The sequence below is a fragment of the Nicotiana sylvestris genome, chromosome 11 (assembly GCF_000393655.2).
Source record: "Nicotiana sylvestris chromosome 11, ASM39365v2, whole genome shotgun sequence".
Lineage (NCBI taxonomy): Eukaryota > Viridiplantae > Streptophyta > Magnoliopsida > Solanales > Solanaceae > Nicotiana > Nicotiana sylvestris.
This window is the reverse complement of record NC_091067.1, coordinates 33,325,785-33,345,600: the sequence shown is the minus strand read 5'-3', so window position 1 is coordinate 33,345,600 and position 19,816 is coordinate 33,325,785. Positions and strand designations below refer to the sequence as shown.

The 19,816-nt window shown below is 35.3% G+C and overlaps 1 protein-coding gene across 2 annotated transcripts; it reads right to left on the bottom strand.

Annotated features, from left to right (window-relative positions):
• Window positions 1-396: 396 nt before the first annotated feature.
• On the bottom strand, window positions 397-11,891 carry LOC104226839 (putative late blight resistance protein homolog R1A-10). 2 transcript variants are annotated; one of them, XM_009778917.1, is made up of 4 exons: window positions 11,729-11,891; window positions 11,358-11,461; window positions 849-3,265; window positions 397-753 (listed from the first exon to the last, which is right to left on the bottom strand). In XM_009778917.1, exons 3-4 carry the CDS (start codon window positions 3,214-3,216, stop codon window positions 746-748), a joined length of 2,376 nt encoding a protein of 791 aa, XP_009777219.1. In that variant the 5' UTR covers window positions 3,217-3,265; window positions 11,358-11,461; window positions 11,729-11,891; the 3' UTR covers window positions 397-745. The 2 variants fall into 2 exon arrangements, with proteins under 2 accessions (XP_009777219.1, XP_009777218.1); XM_009778916.2 differs by having other exon boundaries at window positions 11,362-11,461; window positions 11,729-11,890.
• Window positions 11,892-19,816: the final 7,925 nt, after the last annotated feature.

Here is a 19,816-nt window from a genome sequence, read left to right as displayed (position 1 = left end):
TCTAATCTCTCTCTTCAACTCTTCAACCATTAAAGGAGAGAGATCACCAAACTGAAGATAATCTCCACTACATTGGATAATCTCTCAGCTTCAAACTATACACTTCAGCAGCCATAAAAAAAAGGGTCCGCAACGATCAAAACTATGTCTTTAGTTGCAACACATCAGCTCAAGGACTCCACACTTTCAGCAGAAATACAACCTCAAACCAAAAACTGCACGACACTGGCAAACCTGATTAAGAACAGTAGCAAAAGCCATAAATACCAGCAGAACTTCTTTCTAAGAAGTGCCAAAATATATAGGCAAATGCACCAGTAAACCGATCTTGCAAATTAAGATGTGTAAAAGGATGACCACAAAGAATAAGTGTGTGAAAGGGAATTTCTGTACAAGTTGGAGGAGTAAAGTATGTACTAAGCCTTAAGAGAAATGAAATGAATACAAGGGGTATCGACTATCGTCCAGTAGTACTGAGTGTCACATTCCTGAAATACTTTTACATAATTAATCAACTTTAGTGCTCATCAGCAGCAATATTAGAGTGCATTAACAGTTATCATTCTGCAGAGCTTATTACAAAATACTGGATCTGAAACGGATGAGACATGTACTGCATGTCTTTATTCCAAACGCACAACGAATACAAGGAATGATTACAACACAAAAAGAACAACTTTAATTTTCAGACAAGAACAGATTTTGCATTTTGAAGATATCATCCCATTGCTCTTCAAAATAAGCTTCAGCTCCCTGCAGGATGAAAGATTATTCTTCAAGGATGTAAAAATCTAACAAAGAATACATGTAAAGATCGATGAATTTTACAGATTGGTCAAAACACTTACTGCGAGTTTTATTGACGTGGACCTTGAGGCTATCATTTCCTTCCATTTCTTGTTTCTCTTGTGCAATGCTTCTTGCAGAATCAGCAGCAGAAGTGCTGCAATCATATAACTCAATTGACTCCAACAAACAACTATTTACAAAATCCTCTGGAATGTTTTCCAGTTCAGTGCAATCCTTGAGGACTAGGCTTTGTAGCATAGGGAAGCAATCACTGCAAGCCTCCCAACGTTTTAATTTTGTATTACCAATTAGCAACAACTTTATCCTAGCAAACTCCTCATCATCTTTTAAACTCCATACCTGATCATCGCGTTTACAATTTTTAAGCTTGAGCACTTCAAGATTTGGCAATACGACAAGACTTGACAATTCTTCCCAAGGCAAATAACTCCCTTTCAAAGTCAACCTCTTAAGGCATGTTGGAAAAATGTACCTCCTAAGGGAACATCGATAGTGTACATAGAAGAAACATTTTGATGCTTGAAGTTTCCTTAAGATGGACATATCAAGAAAGTGGTCGGTGTTCCTGAGAGCACATTTTAGACTTTCTGAATAAGTTTGACGAATACTCAATCTCTTTAAATTGGGAATGGCAGAGAAGATTTCATTTGTACAGCTGGAGAAACATAGAGTAGAAAATTCCTCAAGATTTGACATCTTTGTTTTATGAAGTCCTGCGGTACTTGGACTACACAAGTAACTGCATCTGTTCACACGGATATGCCTCAAATCCGTTAGCTTCCATATCTTCACGGGTAAGTTTGCAAATCCCACTAAGTTGGTAAATATTAAAGTTTGCAACTTTCGCAGCTTTGAGATTGATTCTGGAGGATCACCGTGGGAGGCAACTGCAAGATATCTCAGATTAACCAAATTTGTTATCTCAATTGGGAATGAAGAGAACATATCATGACGGAAGATGGCTAGTACCTTGAGAAGTTTGAAATGTATGCTAGATTTTGGAGAAGGTGATGGAGAAGTTATAAATTCACCAAAAAAGTATAAAGATCTGGTCGCATTGTGGCACATATTTAGATGAGCTTTAGTACGAAAACTGAAGCTTTGAACACTAGAATCACTAGTTTCATAAGCAGTGCTGCTGCTATAGAAACCACGTCTCACAACATGCATGAAATTTGTCTTTTTAGCTTCAATCAAACAGAATTCATGCAGACGATCATGAACTCCGCATGTTTTTGTCTCACCAGTCAATCTCCTCTTATTAACCATTATCAAGTTTCTGCTGATAAGATCGTCCAGATAATCTTTTGCCACTTCCTCCAACCTCTTAGGTTTTTCAGGCTTTATAAAATCCTCAGCTATCCATAACTGAATCAATCTCCAAGCCTCAACCTCAAAATCCTCCGGAAAAGCAGTACCCATAGAGAGAAAACAACATTTGAGGGGCTCGGGCAAGTAATGGTAACTCAAGCCCAACACTCCTAAGCAGTTATCTGGATTACGAGCAATGATTGCACTCATAGTTTTGGCAACAGCCTTCCAACTTTCTACTGTCTTGGGAATTTTAGAGAGGTGTCCTGCAATCACTGAAATTGTTAAGGGTAGTCCTTGACACTTCTCTGCTATTCGGTCTCCAATTTTTTCCAACTCAGGATCAAGGTGGTCAACTTTTGATCCAAACACCTTATTACGAAGTAACTTCCAACTGCTATCCGAAGACAAGAGGTTCATCTGATGAGGTGTAGAAGGATTTGCATATGTAGCCACCTCTCTCTCCCTAGTTGTCAATAAGACACGATTCCCATAATTTCCATTAGGAAATACCCCTTGTATGCAATCCCAAGCATCCGTACTCCAAATATCATCAATAACAACAAGGTACCGTCGACCCTTTAAGTTTTTTTGCACCAGGTCAGCTAATTGACTATCGTCATAATCCTTTAACTTTTTCTGCAGCATGTTGACTAAGTCACTGTCACTTCCTTCATTGATGTTATCTAACAACTCATCATCACCCTTTTTATTGTGACCTTTTCCATAGACAATATTTGTTTGCTTCGATATACAATGTAAAGCAGCCAACAACACATCTCTTCTTCGAAAATCTTGAGATATTGTAACCCAAGCACGAATATCAAAGTGTTGCTTGATTTCAAGACAATCATAAGCTTGTTTGGCGAGTGTACTTTTGCCAATACCACCCGCACCAGTTATCGTGACAATTTCAAGAGCCTTTTCCTGTCCAGTCAGTCTTCGCTTGATTATGGCCAAGTCATCATCGAGGCCCAAGATGAGATCTTCTAGATTTTTATTGGCACTATTTCCCGATAAAGGATTAACCAAAGAATCCCTAGTTTGGATTTGATTATCAGCATCACTTGTGTTAGAGTCAGAAACAATCTCCATCACTTCTGTCTTTCTTCTACCAATCTATTTTACATGCAGCATCTGTAGACTAATGTAAAAAGAAGCAAATTAAAAAGGGCAACAAAATATAAGTAGTAAAGAGGAGTCGTTGCAAAACAGAGAAGAAGAAACAAGGGAACAGTTAAGGAAGACTACAATGCACCTAAAGAAGAGTCATAATACAATATATCTACCCTATTTTTTCTCTTTTAAAGTTGGATTCAATGCAGTGACTGCTCTAGCTTGAATCGTCATCTTACTGTTTGAGAGTGCATGTTTCTTTAAATTGCATTGCTTCTATAAGAGATGGTCCTTCTCTTTGCATCATTTGTTGCTTTAAAGGAGCGAAACTATTTCTTTATAATAGTACTACCCACCATGAGCCTTTGTTTTCACAGATCTTTAATTCAACCACATCTTTCTGCTACATTAATATCAACATTCAACTCATATCATCCCCTCCAAAGATTTGTACTCTAAGGTTCAATTCTGCCCCAGCTAACTTGTTCAGGAATCTCTATTTGTCAACTAAATAAGCCATCAACTTTAGGATTGGTAAACCATGAAGCTAGCAGATGCATGTTCTACTGCAGCTGACATGACAAGTAGCCAACAATTCACAAATCTTCAATATTTTCTTTAAAATAATAATTATTAAAGTATATTAGTTTCAGTACTAAAATATCATATAAAATGGGGAAAGTTGCAACTTCTTTTTTTGTCTTTACATTGACATATTAAAGATTTGTTTGCTCCTGCCTTGTTAAAGGCATCTTTTAAGTGTTCTCGTATCTTTCTACAAAAATAAAAAATCCTATGAAATTCCACAAGTGGGATCTGGGGAGGGTACTATACACGCAGACCTTACTCCTATCTTGTGAAGGTAGTAGATCTCATATCTTTCTATTTTGAAAATTTTGTATCATTTCTGCCCCCACCATAGCACCTTCCTCCTATGTTCTTGAATTCCAGTTTCTCTAATTTTAGCATCATCCACAATTTCTTCATATGAAAGTGTATCAGATACCTAAATGGCCCAATCTTACCACCTTCCCCCTCATACTCTTCATCCTCCACCGCTTTTGCATTCACAAATTTCATTTTCATATTCCCGTGGTGTCCATTCCCATAATGAAAAGGAAAAAAAAAAGAAAAAAAAAAGGAATTTGCAAGATGCCAAATTGGATTTGGCAAATGGTGGGAGTCAAAATGACAATTCGCAATGCAAATTGAAACCAACCCTTCATTCTGATTGGTCTAAGGGGTGGTGCTCTCACCTGTATAAAGAGAGCTTCGGCTCTCATTTTGAACACACAGAAGCAACGAAGCTTCAAGCATTTCAAAGATAGAAAAATATAAGGAAAAATAGAGAGTGGGCAATATTGTAGTGGGGTGGGAATCTCAATATAGGGTTATTTCTTTTGAGTGTGTAGTGGTTCCCGGAGTATTTACTTGGGACTACGGAGTGTAAAATTCCTCATATAGTGGATTACTTTGCTCCTCTCGAGCTCGTGATTTTTTCCCTTATTCAGAATGGTTTTCCACGTTAAAATCTTTGTGTCCTTGTTGTTCTCCTTATTCTTGTTAATTACCGTATTTCGGTACTACGTTATTGTTCTGCTGCTATTACCGTGAATATTATTTCTATGGGAGGTTTATTCCCAACAACTAGTATCAATTGATGGGGGTCCAGCCCCAAAAATAAAAGAAATAGAAAAAGAAAAGAAAAAAGAGAAATCAGACACCAAATCTTGTTTTGGGCGGTGACAACTTGCCTTTGAAGAGCAAGTTGGCAGATGCAATTTGCAATTGCAAATTATAGGTAAACCAATTCTGATTGGTTGAAGTTCGTATTAGACACTCCTATAAATAGGAGCCTTTGGGTTCTCATTCCAAGACAAAGAAGAAGAAATCTCATAAACAATGTGAGATAGGAAATAGTATGTAGGGAAAAAATAAAGTGTGAGCAGTATTGTAGTGATGTAGGAATCATATTAAAGGGTTATATTTTTTGAGTGTGTAGTGGTTCTTGGAGTATTTACTCGGGACTACGGAGTGTAAAATTCCGCATTATAGTGGATTACTTTGCTCCTCTCGGGCCCGTGGGTTTTTTCCTTATTCAGAAGGGCTTTTCACGTTAAAATCTTTGTGTCCTTGTTCTTTTATTCTTGTTGATTACCGTATCTCGGTACTACAATATTGTTTTGTTGTTATTACCGTAAATATTATTTTCTGTGGGGGTTTATTCCCAATAATTGGTATTAGAGCACAGGTTCTGCTCGTTCACAGAAATATTGTTCACGGTCTGTAGTACTATACTCGGTGAAAAAATAAAATATTCGGAGTAAAGTACGAGGTAGTAAAATTCAACGGAGATAGCGGTTTCTCAACATGGCAAGGAAGGATGAGGGTTCTGCTCATCCAACAAGGATTACACAAGGTATTAGACAGTGATGTCAAGAACCTGATACCATGAAAGCTGAGGATTGGGCTGACTTGGATGAAAAGGTTGCTAGTGCAATCAGGTTGCACTTATCAGATGATGTAGTAAATAACATCATTGATGAAGATACTGCATGTATCATTTGGACAAGGTTGGAAAGCCTATACATGTCCAAAACACTAACAAATAATTGTACCTGAAGAATCAATTATACGACCTACATATGGGTGAAGGCACAAATTTTTTGTCATATTCAAAAAAGTTTAATGGACTAATCAGGCAGTTTGCCAACCTCGAAGTAAAGATCGAGGAAGAGGATAAAACCATCTTGCTTTTGAACTCATTGCCATCTTCGTACAATAATTTGGCAACAGCCATCCTGCACAGTAAAACCACTATTGAGTTGAAGGACGTCACATTGGCTCTTCTACTCAATGAGAAGATGAGAAAGAAGTCTGAAAATCAAGGACAGACTGTCATCACAAAAGGTAGAGGCAGGAGTTACCAAAAGGGCTCGAGCAACTATGGTAGATCCGTAGGTCGTGGGAAGTCCAAGAACCGATCCAAATCAAAAGTCAGAAATTGCTACAATTGCGATCAACCGGGTCACTCCAAAAGAAATTGCCCAAATCTAAGGAAGGGCAAAGGTGAAAGCAGTAGCCGGAAGAATGACGACAACATAACTGTCATGGTGCAAACTAATGATAATGTTATTCTCTTTATAAATGAGGAAGAGGAATGCATGCACTTGGCAGGTTCAGAGTCGGAATGGGTGGTTGACACAACGGCATCTTACCACGCCACATGGGTAAGAGAAATTTTTTGCAGATATGTAGCAGGTGATTTCGGCAGTGTGAGAATGAGTAACACGAGTTACTCAAAGATTAGGAGTATCGGTGACATTTGTATCAAGACAAATGTCGGATGCACATTGGTTCTAAAGGACGTGCGACATGTACTTGATTTGAGGATGAACTTAATCTCGAGAATAGCTTTGGACCGAGATGAATACGAGAACTATTTTGCAAATAAAAAATGGAGACTCACCAACGGATCATTGGTGATTGTAAATGGAATTGCTCGTGGCACGTTGTACAAGACAAATGCAAAAATATACCGAGGTGAATTGAAAGCCGTACAAGATGAGATTTCTGCAGATTTGTGGCACCAAAAAAAATGAGTCATATGAACGAGAAGGGATTGTAGATTTTTGTCAGGAAATCACTCATCTTTTTTGCCAAAGGTACAACGGTAAAACCTTGTGACTACTGTTTATTTGGTAAGCATTATAGAGTCTCATTTTAGACATTGTTTGAAAGAAAATTGAATATACTTGATTTGGTGTATTCTGATGTTTGTGGTCCAATGAAAATTGAATCGATGGGCGATAACAAATATTTTGTTACTTTTATTGATGATGTTTCACGAAAATTATGGGTTTATATCTTGAAAATCAAAGTTCAAGTGTTTCAAGTTTTCCAAAAGTTTCATGCTATGGTAGAAAAGGAGAGACAGGTTGAAAGCTAAAGCGTTTCCGAAGTGACAATGGAGATGAGTACAGTTCAAGGGAATTTGAAGAGTAGTCGAGTCATGGGATCAGACATGAAAATACAGTTCCTGGAACCCACAACACAATAGTGTAGTTGAGAAAATGAACCGCACCATTGTTGAGAAGGTGAGAAGCATGCTCAGAATGGCTAAACTGCCTAAGCATTCTAGGGTGAATGAGTTCAAACAGCCTGTTACCTGATCAATAGGAGTTCATCAGTTCCATTAAAGTTTGACATCCTAGAGAGAGTTTGGACTAATAAGGAGGTGCCCTACTCACATCTGAAGGTGTTTGATTGTAGAGCTTTTGCACATGTACCAAAGGAGCAGAGAACAAAGCAGGATGATAAATTTGTTCCTTGCATATTCATCGGATATGGAGATGAAGAGTTCGGATGGAGATTGTGGGATCTTGTATATAAGAAGGTCATTAGAAGCAGAGATATAGTCTTCCGAGAAAGTGAAGTTGGAACTAAAGATGACCAGTCCAAAAAGGCCAAGAATGGTATAATCCCTAATCTTGTTACCATTCCTTCTACTTCTAATTATCTCACAAGTACAGAAAGTATGACTGGCGAGGTTGTCGAGCAGGGGGCAACCTGATGAGGTTATTGAGCAGGGGGAGTAACTTGATGATGATGTCGAGCAAGTGGAGCACTCTACTCAAGGAGAACAACAACCTCAACATCTAAGGAGATCAGAAAGGCCAAGGGTAGAATCATGCAATACCCTTCCACAGAGTATGTCCTCATCAGTGATGAGAGGGAGCCAGAAAGTCTTAAGGAGGTGCTGTCTCATTCAGAAAAGAACCAACAGATGAAAGCCATGCAAGAAGAGATGGAATCTCTACAGAAAAATGGCACATACATGCTGGTTGAATTTCCAAAGGGTAAAAGACCACTTAAATGGAAATGGGTCTTTAAACTCAAGAAAGATGGAAATGGCGAGGTGGTTAGATACAAAGCTCGATTGGTTGTAAAAACCTTTGAACACAAAGATTTTGAAGAAATTTTTTCACCTATTGTCAAATGACTTTTATTCAAATAATTTTGAGCTTAGCAGCTAGCCTAGATCTTGAAGTGGAGCAGTTGGACGTCAAAACTATATTTCTTCGTGGAGATTTGGAAGAGGGGATTTATATAGAGCAGCCAGAAGGATTTGAAGTAGCTGGAAAGAAACACATGGTGTGCAAATTGAATAAGAGTCTTTATGGGTTGAAGCAGATACCAAGGCAGTAAACAAGAAGTTTGACTCATTCATGAAAAGTCAAACTTACATAAAGACATATTCTGATCCATGTGTATACACATAAAGACATAAAGACATATTGTCTACCTTGCAATCAACTCTCGCCAAATTAACTCTTTGTTGTTGTATGTGGATGACATGTTAATGTAGGACAAAACAAAGAGTTGATTGCAAAGTTGAAGGGAGACTTGTCCAAGTCATTTGATATGAAGGACTTGGGCCCAGCACAATAAATTCTGGGGATGAAGATAATTTGAGACCGAACAAGCAGAAAGTTATGGCTGTATCAGGAGAAGTACGTTGAATGTGTACTGGAATGCTTCAACATGAAAAGTGTTAAGCCAGTCAGCACACCTTTTGCTAGGCATCTGAAGTTGATCAAGAAGATGTGTCATACAACAAATGAGGAAAAAGAGAATATGGCGAGAGTTTCGTATTCTTCAGCAGTCGGAAGCCCGATATATGCAATGGTATGCATCAGACCTGATATTGCTCATGCAGCTGATGTTGTTAGCAGGTTTCTTGAAAATCCTGGAAAAGAACACTGGGAAGCAGTCAAGTGGATACACAAGTACCTGAGATGGGGGCTATATTATGGCAATCAAGGTTGCAGAAGTGCATGGAACTCTCTACAACTGAAACAGAGTAAATTGCCGCTATTGAAGCTGGCAAGGAGATGATATGGTTGAAATGATTCCTTCAAGAGTTTGACTTGCATCAGAAGGAGTATGTTGTCTACTATGGCAGTCAAAGTGCAATAGACTTGAGCAAGAACTCCATGTACCATGCAAGGACCAAACACAACGATGTGAGATATCACTGGGTCCAAGAAAAGGATAGAAAGTGAATCTGCAAGTCCTGAAGAGTGAGGATCCTGTAGATATGCTGACCAAGGTAGTACCAAGAGACAAGTTCGAATTATGCAAAGAACTTATCGGCATGTACTCAAGCTAGAAGTCCGGTGTAACCTCCTTCAGGTTAATGGGTCTTGAGGGGGAGATTGATGGGGGTCCGCCCCAAAAAATAAAAGAAATAGAAAAAGAAAATAAAAAAGAGAAATCAGACACCAAAACTTGTTCTGGCCAAATCTTGTTTTGGGCGGTGACAACTTGCTTTTGAAGAGCAAGTTGGCAAATGCAATTTGCAATTGCAAATGGTAGGTAAACCAATTCTGATTGGTTTAAGTTCGTAGCAGACACTCCTATAAATAGGAGCCTTTGGTTTATCATTCGAACACACAGAAAAAGAAATCTCATAGACAAAGTGAGATAGGAAATAGTCTGTGGGAAAAAAATAGAGAGTGAACGGTAGTAAGGTGGGAATCTCAATAAAGGATTTTTTCTTTTGAGTGTGTAGTGGTTCCTGGAGTATTTACTCGAGACTACAGAATGTAAAATTTCTCATTATAGTGGATTATTTTGCTCCTCTCGGAACGTGGTTTTCTTCCTTATTTAGAAGGGTTTTCCACGTTAAAATATTTGTGTCCTTGTTGTTCTTTATTCTTGTTGATTACCGTATCTAGATACTACAATATTGTTCTGTTGTTATTACCATAAATATTATTTTCTGTGGGGGGTTGATTCCCAATAATTCCATCTTCTTAGGCCAATGTTTATCCACGTGTTTTGTATTATCTAGGTGCATTTTTTTTGCAAGATGACCAAGTTCAAAGTGTGTGAGAGAGTATATTCAGAAGGAGTAAATCTAGAATTCTCTATCACTACCCATAATGATCACTTTGTGATGTTATGTATGATAGGAGTCTCTCGTAATATAATGTGCTTAATACTTATCTCCGTCTTCCATACTCTTTATGTCTTATAACATTTTATCTAGGGCGGCCCAATGAATTAAGAACATAAACAATTCTTGACTTAGATCTGTACTTCTTGGCTCTACACCAAGTGAATTTGACACCGCAGAAGAAAGGTCAGCCAATTTTTTAGGATAGATAAAAATATCAGAATTCACCATGCTATTGAAGAGACAATTAAGTAAATAAATGTGCTCTCACACAACTTGAACTTTTAGATAAGATAGTCACACTTCGATATAGTATTAAAGTAGGTAGAGGTCCTATGTTCAAATCTCACCGCCACCTAAAAGCAAAAACTATTTTCACATGTTTGACCTATAATAAAAGAATCAGGCTCACACATAAGGGAGCGTTACATAAAGTAAATGTGCCTCTAGAACATGCATGTCTTAAAATCTGGTCATTACTCTAAGAACCTATCAACTATTCTTAGTAGTTAAGTTGCTCTAATATCGGTGCGAGTGTCCGACACGGGTGTGGATCTAGATGTCGGATCCTTCGAAATATAAATTCCAAGATTCGGGATATGGATCCTAGTACAGATACGGGTGCGGGGATCAGGTTAAAAATAATTTTTAAAAATAAAAATATCTATAAATTATGAGAAATTTTGTGGAATACTTACGTATAGATTGTAAAGTGTGGATTTCTTTTTTATTCTCAAGTTGTAGATAAGTATTAATCTCCTAGATAAGGTATGTTATTTTTTTCAAATTTACCCCTAATTTTGGTTCTGATTTCGAGAACCAAATTGCATCTTGCCTCGAATTTTTCCTTCCGTCGAGGTCAAAATAGCCAAAATTATTTGACCAGATGTGGTACGGATCTCATACCTACACTCATACTAGTATCGTGTCGATACGGGTGCACCCGCACCTAAACTGCCGTGTCAAAGCAGGTTAGCTTAGCTTAGCAGTTGCTCTCTCAACCGAAAACTATAATCTACCAGACAAAGGGAAAGTTAGAGATTAAATTTACCAATTTAAGTGAATACAATAAAATTTAACAATACAGGTCCATTCAATCTAATGTCAACGAAAATTGTCTGAAACTGATTAATTTTTTAAGATACAAAGGGAAACTTACTTACTTCAAGCGATCACAAATTGTAGATCCACTGCCTTTTACTTAATTCAAGCGATCACAAATTGTAGATCCACTGCCTCACGAACCGATGGTTTTCAACAACACTGCATATTGTTAATAACTTTTAATGAGGAATTCCAAGTAACAGAATAAAACTTTAAAAATAAAAAATGCTAATAATTCATAATTTCAGTTATCCAAACTCAAAATTCCATCTCAAATATCCGAAAGTACAAGAGGCAAGGGGGAGAAGATTGCGAAAATAGTAAATGCGTGTAATGTTAGAACAAAATTTATTTAATATAATAGTCCCTCTGTCTTAATTAGAGTGAAATCAATAACACAAGAAATTAAGAATAAAGAATAATTACCAGAGGCAAAACAGCACAAATTATACATAGCGAAGATACGGAAGATGCAGAAACGAACTACAACGAACTGAAACAAACGGAAACTTATATAAGTGATGTATGCCATTTGGAATCAGCTGGAAATTTAGCGACGGTTTAGTCGTCTTTTTCTATTTTGTCAACGCTCTTGGTCGTGTTTTTTAATTCAGCCCTCTTAGTTGTCTTTGTCTAATTTTCTCAACGCTCTCATTAGTCGTCTAATTCTCCATTTTTTAAACCTTTTTCTGTTTAAGATGTTTTCATTTTTTAAGGCATTGTGAAATGCCTATGTTGGGCTCTATCAGGTAAAATTGATAGCCCGAACTGAAAAATGTAATTGGGTTATCAGTATTGGATTATTTGGGGCTAACTAGTTTTCGGACTGGTCATTTATAAATAGTCAGTATTTGTAAAGTCATTGAAAAATAGCCACTAGTTTGCTGTAATAGGGACCGATCCAGCATAATATACTGAAGATCGGTGCACCTGTATATGAACTTCCAGCATATTATGCTGGAACTCCAACACGCGGAAAGTTCCAGCATAATATACTAGAGATTTGAGCACCTGTATATGAATTTCCAGCATATTATACTGGATCGGTATATTATACTGGAACTTCAGTATATTATGCTGGAGTTCCAATATACTTATGTTGGAACTCCATTATAATATGATGGAGTTCCAGTATACTTATGCTGGAACTCCAATATATTATGCTGGAGTATTTTTCGGATTTTGAACAGTGTTTTTGTTCAAATTTATCTTTATATGAAAAGTGGCTAAATTTTGATTACTTTTGAAATGTGGCTATTTTTGAATGACCACTTGTAAATCTGGCTATTTTTTAATTTCTCCCATTTCGGTAACAATTTAATGTTATTTGATTATTAGGTTTTGGTTTGTGTCTCGATTTATCTAATTTTATTAATGGTTTAACCGATAACCCAATAAGATTTATTAAAAGGGACTTTTTCCTATATACGAAATTTCAAACTTATTTACCTTTTTAATCTATATTTTACTATTTACGGAAAGTAACTAAAAAAATTTCACAAAATATATACAAATTCGCTTAAAATCTACCATTTATATGTAATTTATCTATAACTTGAATACAAATTTTTCCTACAAAGTCTAGTAAAAACTACAATTCACATACAATTTATATACAACTTGTATACATTTGTGTTTATTGTATATTTTATATGTTGTTTCTACCCCGACATACAAAATATATACAATATGTTTATATATTTTTCTTCGATTTTCAATCTGAAATTTTAACCAAGATCACTTCGAATCTTCACCAATTCTCTCAATATTGAGATATAAACTCCAGAGGATATTCCCAATGATTTGCAATATTACCCAATTCACAAAATTCAATTTTCGAATTCAAAGTTTCAAAACTTTTTAATTGCGGTCAATGGTTATTCATTAAAGAGAATGAAGAAAACATAACTAAAAACTTATAATGTTATAGTCATGACCCAAAATCCCAACCAATTGGGGTCGTAATGGCACCTAATACCACTTGCTAGGCACCCAACACACAACAGAAAATAGAAAAGAACTACAATTAACGACTAATAGCAAGATAATAACATGGTGTAAAAGCAACTCAGAAGTATAAATGATAAGTCTAAGATCAACACTAACATTCAACCATCCCAAGATGTGGGGTCACAAGTACATGAGCTTCTAGAGTTTGCTAAATACATAGCCTTGAAAAAAATACAATACTGTTTGAAAAGTAGAATAGTAAAAAAGAAATGGAAGATGAATCTAAGGCAATCGAATGGAATGCAACTCTACCTCGACTTGTCTATGTGGCATCCCCTAAGAACCTCCAGGGACTATGTTGGTACCAATGTCTGAGTCTGCACAAGAATTGCACAAGTGTAGTATGAGTGCAACTGACCCAATAACTCTGTAAGTATCGAGCTTAACCCCGACGAGGTAGTGACGAGGCTTAGACAAGACACCTACAAAAATACATGTACAGTTATATATCTAGTAATACGAGATGATAAGTAAAGTACCAAGTGTAAAGCAGGATAATAAAATGTGAGGAAGACCACAATTACATAAGTAAAGGAAAAAAAAGGAAAGTAAATGAAGGTATTACTGAGTAAGCCACAACCCATGCCTTTACAGTAACTCTGAACAACTTTTCAAAAGTAAATTATGAAACCACAAAACCAAGTTCTCAATCTGAAAAATAAAGTAAGGATCAATGAAACCAACAAATGGTACGGTATTACCCTTCGTGCTTTTACTTTTATCCTCACATCATAATATGATAGCAAGTGCGAAAATACCCTTTCGTGCATATCCCCACTTTCTCTCAAGCACGAAAATACCATTCATGCGATGATATTGATGTATGAATAAGGCAGAGAAATACCCTTTGTGCACAATCACTATACCTCAAGCACGGTAACAACCTTCATGCATTTGGCTCTTCCTAATCAAACATCACATATAATACAATACCAAGCAAGGTGGGAAGCACAATCAACATCAATAGTAGTATTTGAACATAATTCGTCATATGAGAATTTACCAACAATCTTGCACCAACAACCAAATCAACAATTCAATGATCTCACCGTGCATTATCCTAATAAGCTCAACATATGAATTAACATAAATACGAGAAATTAAAGAATTATAGAGTCTATCTAAACCATGGAAGATATAATGCACAAAGTAACATGGCACAAATAAAGCCAATTCTACCAGCATGCATATACACTCGTCACCTTATATATACGATGCCCCCAACACATAGATCACGTATAAACTCAATTACACCCTAATTCCCTCAATCAAGATTAACCAAGACACCTCTTTTCGAAACAAGATCATTAATCCAACACGCCTTTCTCTTTGGAACAAGCATCCAAATCACTCGAATCTAGTCAAATATTGTTCAAACAAGTCAAAATAAGCTTTAGAAACTACCCTCGTACAAAAGGTTCGATCTCTAACATGATTGAAAAAGTCAACAAAAAGTCAACATGGGCCCGAGTGGTCAAAATCTAAAATTAAGACCAAATCCCACTTACCCTTTTATCTCCTTGTCCTAATATGTGATTTGTTTCAAAATCCGACCTCAATTTGAGGTCTAAATCTCAATTTTATAAAATTTCTAATTTCTACCCAAAACTCCCAATTTTTACTCTATGAATCTTTGATTTGATAGTGGAAATTCATGAAAATTGAATGAAAACAAGTTAAAGTTACTAACCTATGAAGTTGAGAAGAAATTGATCTCCAAAAATCGCCTCTATGGAGTGTACGTATCAAAAATGGTATAAAATAAGCTTAGTCCGAAATTTCAACCTTTTACCCTGCCACGTATCGCAATAGCGAACTCTTGTTCGCAATTACAATGTTCCCACATGCGAACCACTGATCTCTTTAGGGAAGTTGCTTTTCTAAAATCTTATGCCTTCAATGATGACAAAGCAAGCATTATTATATTGTGACACTAGTATACATGCCCGCGCTTCGCGCGGTCCTATAATCCTATGATAGAAAACGTATGCTATGAGAAATATTTCTGGTTAATATGAAAACAACTGAATATTTATGAATATAAAGAAAAAATAACAGAAAAATGAACAAATATTAATTTAGAAATCTTAAAGATGCAATTATGAAATGTTATTCGCCTTCTCTTCTTACTCCATGATATCCTTATTATATTGTTATTTAGTATGAATTATTATTACTTATGTTTCATGAGGCTGATATTACTGAGGGGGGTGGGGTGGGGGGGGGATAAGAAATAAAAAAATGAATATAATTCAGTTGAAGTTGAATGTATCTCGTCTCAAATTTCCTAATTTCTAACACTTAGCCCTTTTCTTTTTCGTTTTTTCTTTTCTTTATTTCTTTTTTCTTTCTATTGTATCTCTATCCCTTTTTTTCCCTCCTGTTCTAATCGTAACATGTAGCAATAAAAAACTTCTAATTATCTGAGAGGAAAAACAAATGGTAGGCATATTCAATTTTACTTATTTTCTCCTCTTTTTTCCTTTCCTTTCTCATTCTTTCAGTAAATTGTTGCTCTTCTCCCTCTTTCAAGTTTCAGGGTACAATTTCTTTCTACTATTTCTGTTTTTTATCTCTTTTTTTCCTTCCATTATTTTTCACTTTAAACCTGACAAATAAACCCTTTTTTCTCCTCCTTATATTACGTAGATTTCCAAAAATCTTCTCTCTTGTTAGTTACTTTCTTGCCACCCTTTATATGTATTATTCTTTTTTTTTCTTTCGGTGGCTCTCTCTCTCTTTATATTCTTTATATATATATATAGTGTGTGTGTGTGTAAGAGAGAGAGTTCTCTATGTATATTTATACAATCTTCGTCTCAAGAGAAGTGACGCGGCATTGAAGTCTCCTCTTTATGATATAGCTAATTAGTGTCATATTTCAACAAAGAAAAAATACTAATCAAACATCATTCATGATTCTATCATCTTTTTATGATACTTTTAATAGCTTTTTGACTGAAAATTTACGAAAAAATATTTCAGTTTAAATATTTAACAACCCATATAAATTAGCATGTTTAAACTAAAAACAAAAGATAAAAACTGATAAAAAATAATGATGTAAAATTATTGCTTGTGACTAATATTTATTCTTAAATATAAATGAATGACGTTAATCCCTTAGCTTAATAAAGGAATCAATTTTCAGTCATTGCAATTTCAACTTGATCACCTTCTTGCATTTTAAATTTTGGTAACTTAATTGGAAAGTAATCAAAAGAAAGAGATTAAAAAAATAAGAAACTGAATATAACATTTGAGTTCATAGAAAAGAACGTTACCTTAAATTTGCTAAGTGGCACGATTGTCGTTGATTCATTCAAGATTGTCAATCATGGAGAACAATTACATAGATAATAATCCATGAAAAAAGGGATAATTCTTAGTTTGACTCATAATTCAAAACTTAGATGGAATAGAAATATAAATGAAATAAAAAAGAAAAATAAAGAATACATATCCAACAACGAAAAGAAACATCCCAACTCTTTTCCTAACTTACTTTTCTTTTTTAATGTGCAAATTCATCATCTCTTTCACTCTCTCCTCTCCTCTCCTCTCAAATTTAACCAACCCTAGATTCCAAGATTTTTTCTTTATGGTCACAATAATCACATCTATTGTGCCCTGTGGCACGAACGACTCTTCTTGAGTTTTTTCTTTCTCTTCCACTTTCTTTTCTTCTTCAGCCACACATAACACTAATATCTGGGACACCATTACCAATAGGAGCATCAACAACCAAAATAATTACTGTCTTCAAAAGACACTGAATCAACCTTATTTGCCATTATTGATCTTTAATAGTCTCGACTTTTTGACACACCCTAAAATTATTGTCAAAGATGTAAAACCTTCTGGTAAACCAAAGTAGATTTTTCTAATTTTGGAGTAAGCAAAACTATACCCAAGATTTGAATCTTGTAATTTGTGTGTTGCAATATGCGCTTATATAAGTCCAGAAAAATTTCTTGACATTTATGTAGGTAATTACAATAGAAAACCAAAACGTAAAATAAAGAGAGGTTAGATGGGAAGTTACATAGAAGAACAAAAGGCACATTAATAAGCAAAGAAATAATAAGATGGCAATAATGAGATATAAATGACCTGGAAAGTAACAAAGAAGAACAAAAAATCACATTAATAGACAAAGAAATAATAAGATAACAATAATGAGATATAAATGACCTATAGAAATGGGCTAATCCGTTCAGATCAAAAGGAGGAAAAAAAAGCCAAAAAATGATAATGAAGATAAATAGTAAAGCTGGACAAAGAGATATGCCAACTCACTCTTTTTTTTTTCCCAACTTTATATAGATATATAGATTGGTGTACAATCACCTTGGACCGTGACTCCATAGATGAGGATTAATTGATTAAAGGATATGAAGGGTCAAAAATACTAACAAGACTATAGGAAAAGGAACCGGCAATTTCTTGGACGACTAAATTCTAAAACCCACTTAGCTCCAAGTCTCCAAGTTCAAGAATCCCACATAGCTGATGGTTAAAATTGTTCCTTGTTCCATAACTTTACACGTTTGCAACAGTTGTAAGGTTGTCATATGATGTGCTAAATATAATTGTTCCATTATTGCTGGAAGAACATCTCTATCATCCAACGTCTTCTGCTATTATATTCTTTATAAAGACTAGATTCACCTGGAATTTAACTATATATTGAAATGTTGGAAGGAAAGTAGTAGAGTGGAGATAGTTTACATTTCTCACAAGAATAACACTCTATCCAACTTAGAGAACTTTCAGTATCCATAGCTAACGTTTGTAGCACTAGGAGATCCCAAATGGGTACATTTCTTGTGGAGAAATGAGACGTTGAATAACATCATCACTGTTGCTAAAGTTTGAATGAACTTCCAAATTGTGAGGAGTTACTTTGGCTTTGATGGTTTTAGAAGAAAAAAAGGATAATATCACGATCCAAAATTCCATCAAGTCGTGATTACTCCTAATTTAAATTCTCTAGGTAAACCCACTAACATAAAATATTATCCAACCCGAAGATCATCAATAAATACAGAAAAAAGAATATAAATTTTGGTATAAGTGCCCCAAGATATGAAAGTACAAGTCATGAGCAACTAAGATTTGAATACAATATTGGTAAAAGAAATACATCATCTGTTTGAAAGTTACATAAATAGAAATACAAGTCCCATACTACCATGAACAAGATGATAGTAGATGGCTAGAACATAGTAGTTTTTAATGCTCGAACACTACAGTTGTTTAGGTCCTAATATTTGCATGCAAGGTGCAAAAGTATAGCATGAGTATAACCAACCACATATACTCAGTAAGCATCTTGACTAATTTCGGTAAAGTAGTTGCGAGGTTTTAAGTCAAAAGATACTCAATAAAATCTGTACAATTTATAAGCATAAAAATAATAGGACAACATTAACCAGAAACAAGTCATGAAACAACAAATTTCGACGATATAATACACTATAAGAGGAAGAAGAAGAAGAAGGAGGAGAAGAAGGAAGAGGAGAAGAAGAAGGAGAAGGAGAAGAGGAAAACAATGTGCTTTTTGACCTACCGAATCGAAGATACATACCAAATACATTAAATCCATATACAGAAGAAAATATACATCCACTAACACTAACTCAATACTTCTACACAAATGTGAAGAGCCTTCACATGAATAAATTCAAGTTCCATCAATTATCGATTACCATTATACGAATGCTCAAGTACCATGCATAGGCAAGATAACATTTGGAAAGCATATGAAGAAATGTGTATGTAAATTGTATAAATAAATCCTGAACAGACCTTTTATTTGGTAGGTAATAACTATATGTAGCACATGTCAACAACTCAATTATACAAATCATAACACTCAACAAATCACAATACTGTTACGGCGGCAACTCGATCATGTTATAATATTGTTGCAAACGTGTAACCCGATCCTATGGCCATACTGTGTGTCGTGCGCCCGGTCCCATATAATATTGTATGGCATGCACGTGACATATAATATTGTGCGGCGTGCACTCATTCCCATATAATACTATGCGGCATGCATCCGATCCTATATACCAATCACCACAAAAACAACAACCCAACCAGGTAACTATAATAAACACGGAGGAAGGCATATAAATAACAACAACAAACAAGATAGAGGCGTTTATATGATAATAACAAATCAAGTAGAAAATATAGATGTAACGATAACGACCAAATAAGAAACAAAGATGTGGTAATAACAAACAAGATACGAAACATAGATGTGATATTACAAACAATATAAGAAGCATAAAAGTGATAATAACAAACAAGATAGTAACAAACAAGATACGAAACATAGATGTGATATTACAAACAATATAAGAAGCATAAAAGTGATAATAACAAACAAGATAGGAAACATAGATGTGATAATAAAAAAATAAGTGATATTACAAACAATATAAGAAGCATAAAAGTGATAATAACAAACAAGATAGTAACAAACAAGAT

Bases quoted from the DNA above. Each gene is read 5' to 3' on its own strand.
- LOC104226839 (XM_009778917.1), bottom strand. From the start codon at position 3,216: ATGGAGATTGTTTCTGACTCTAACACAAGTGATGCTGATAATCAAATC.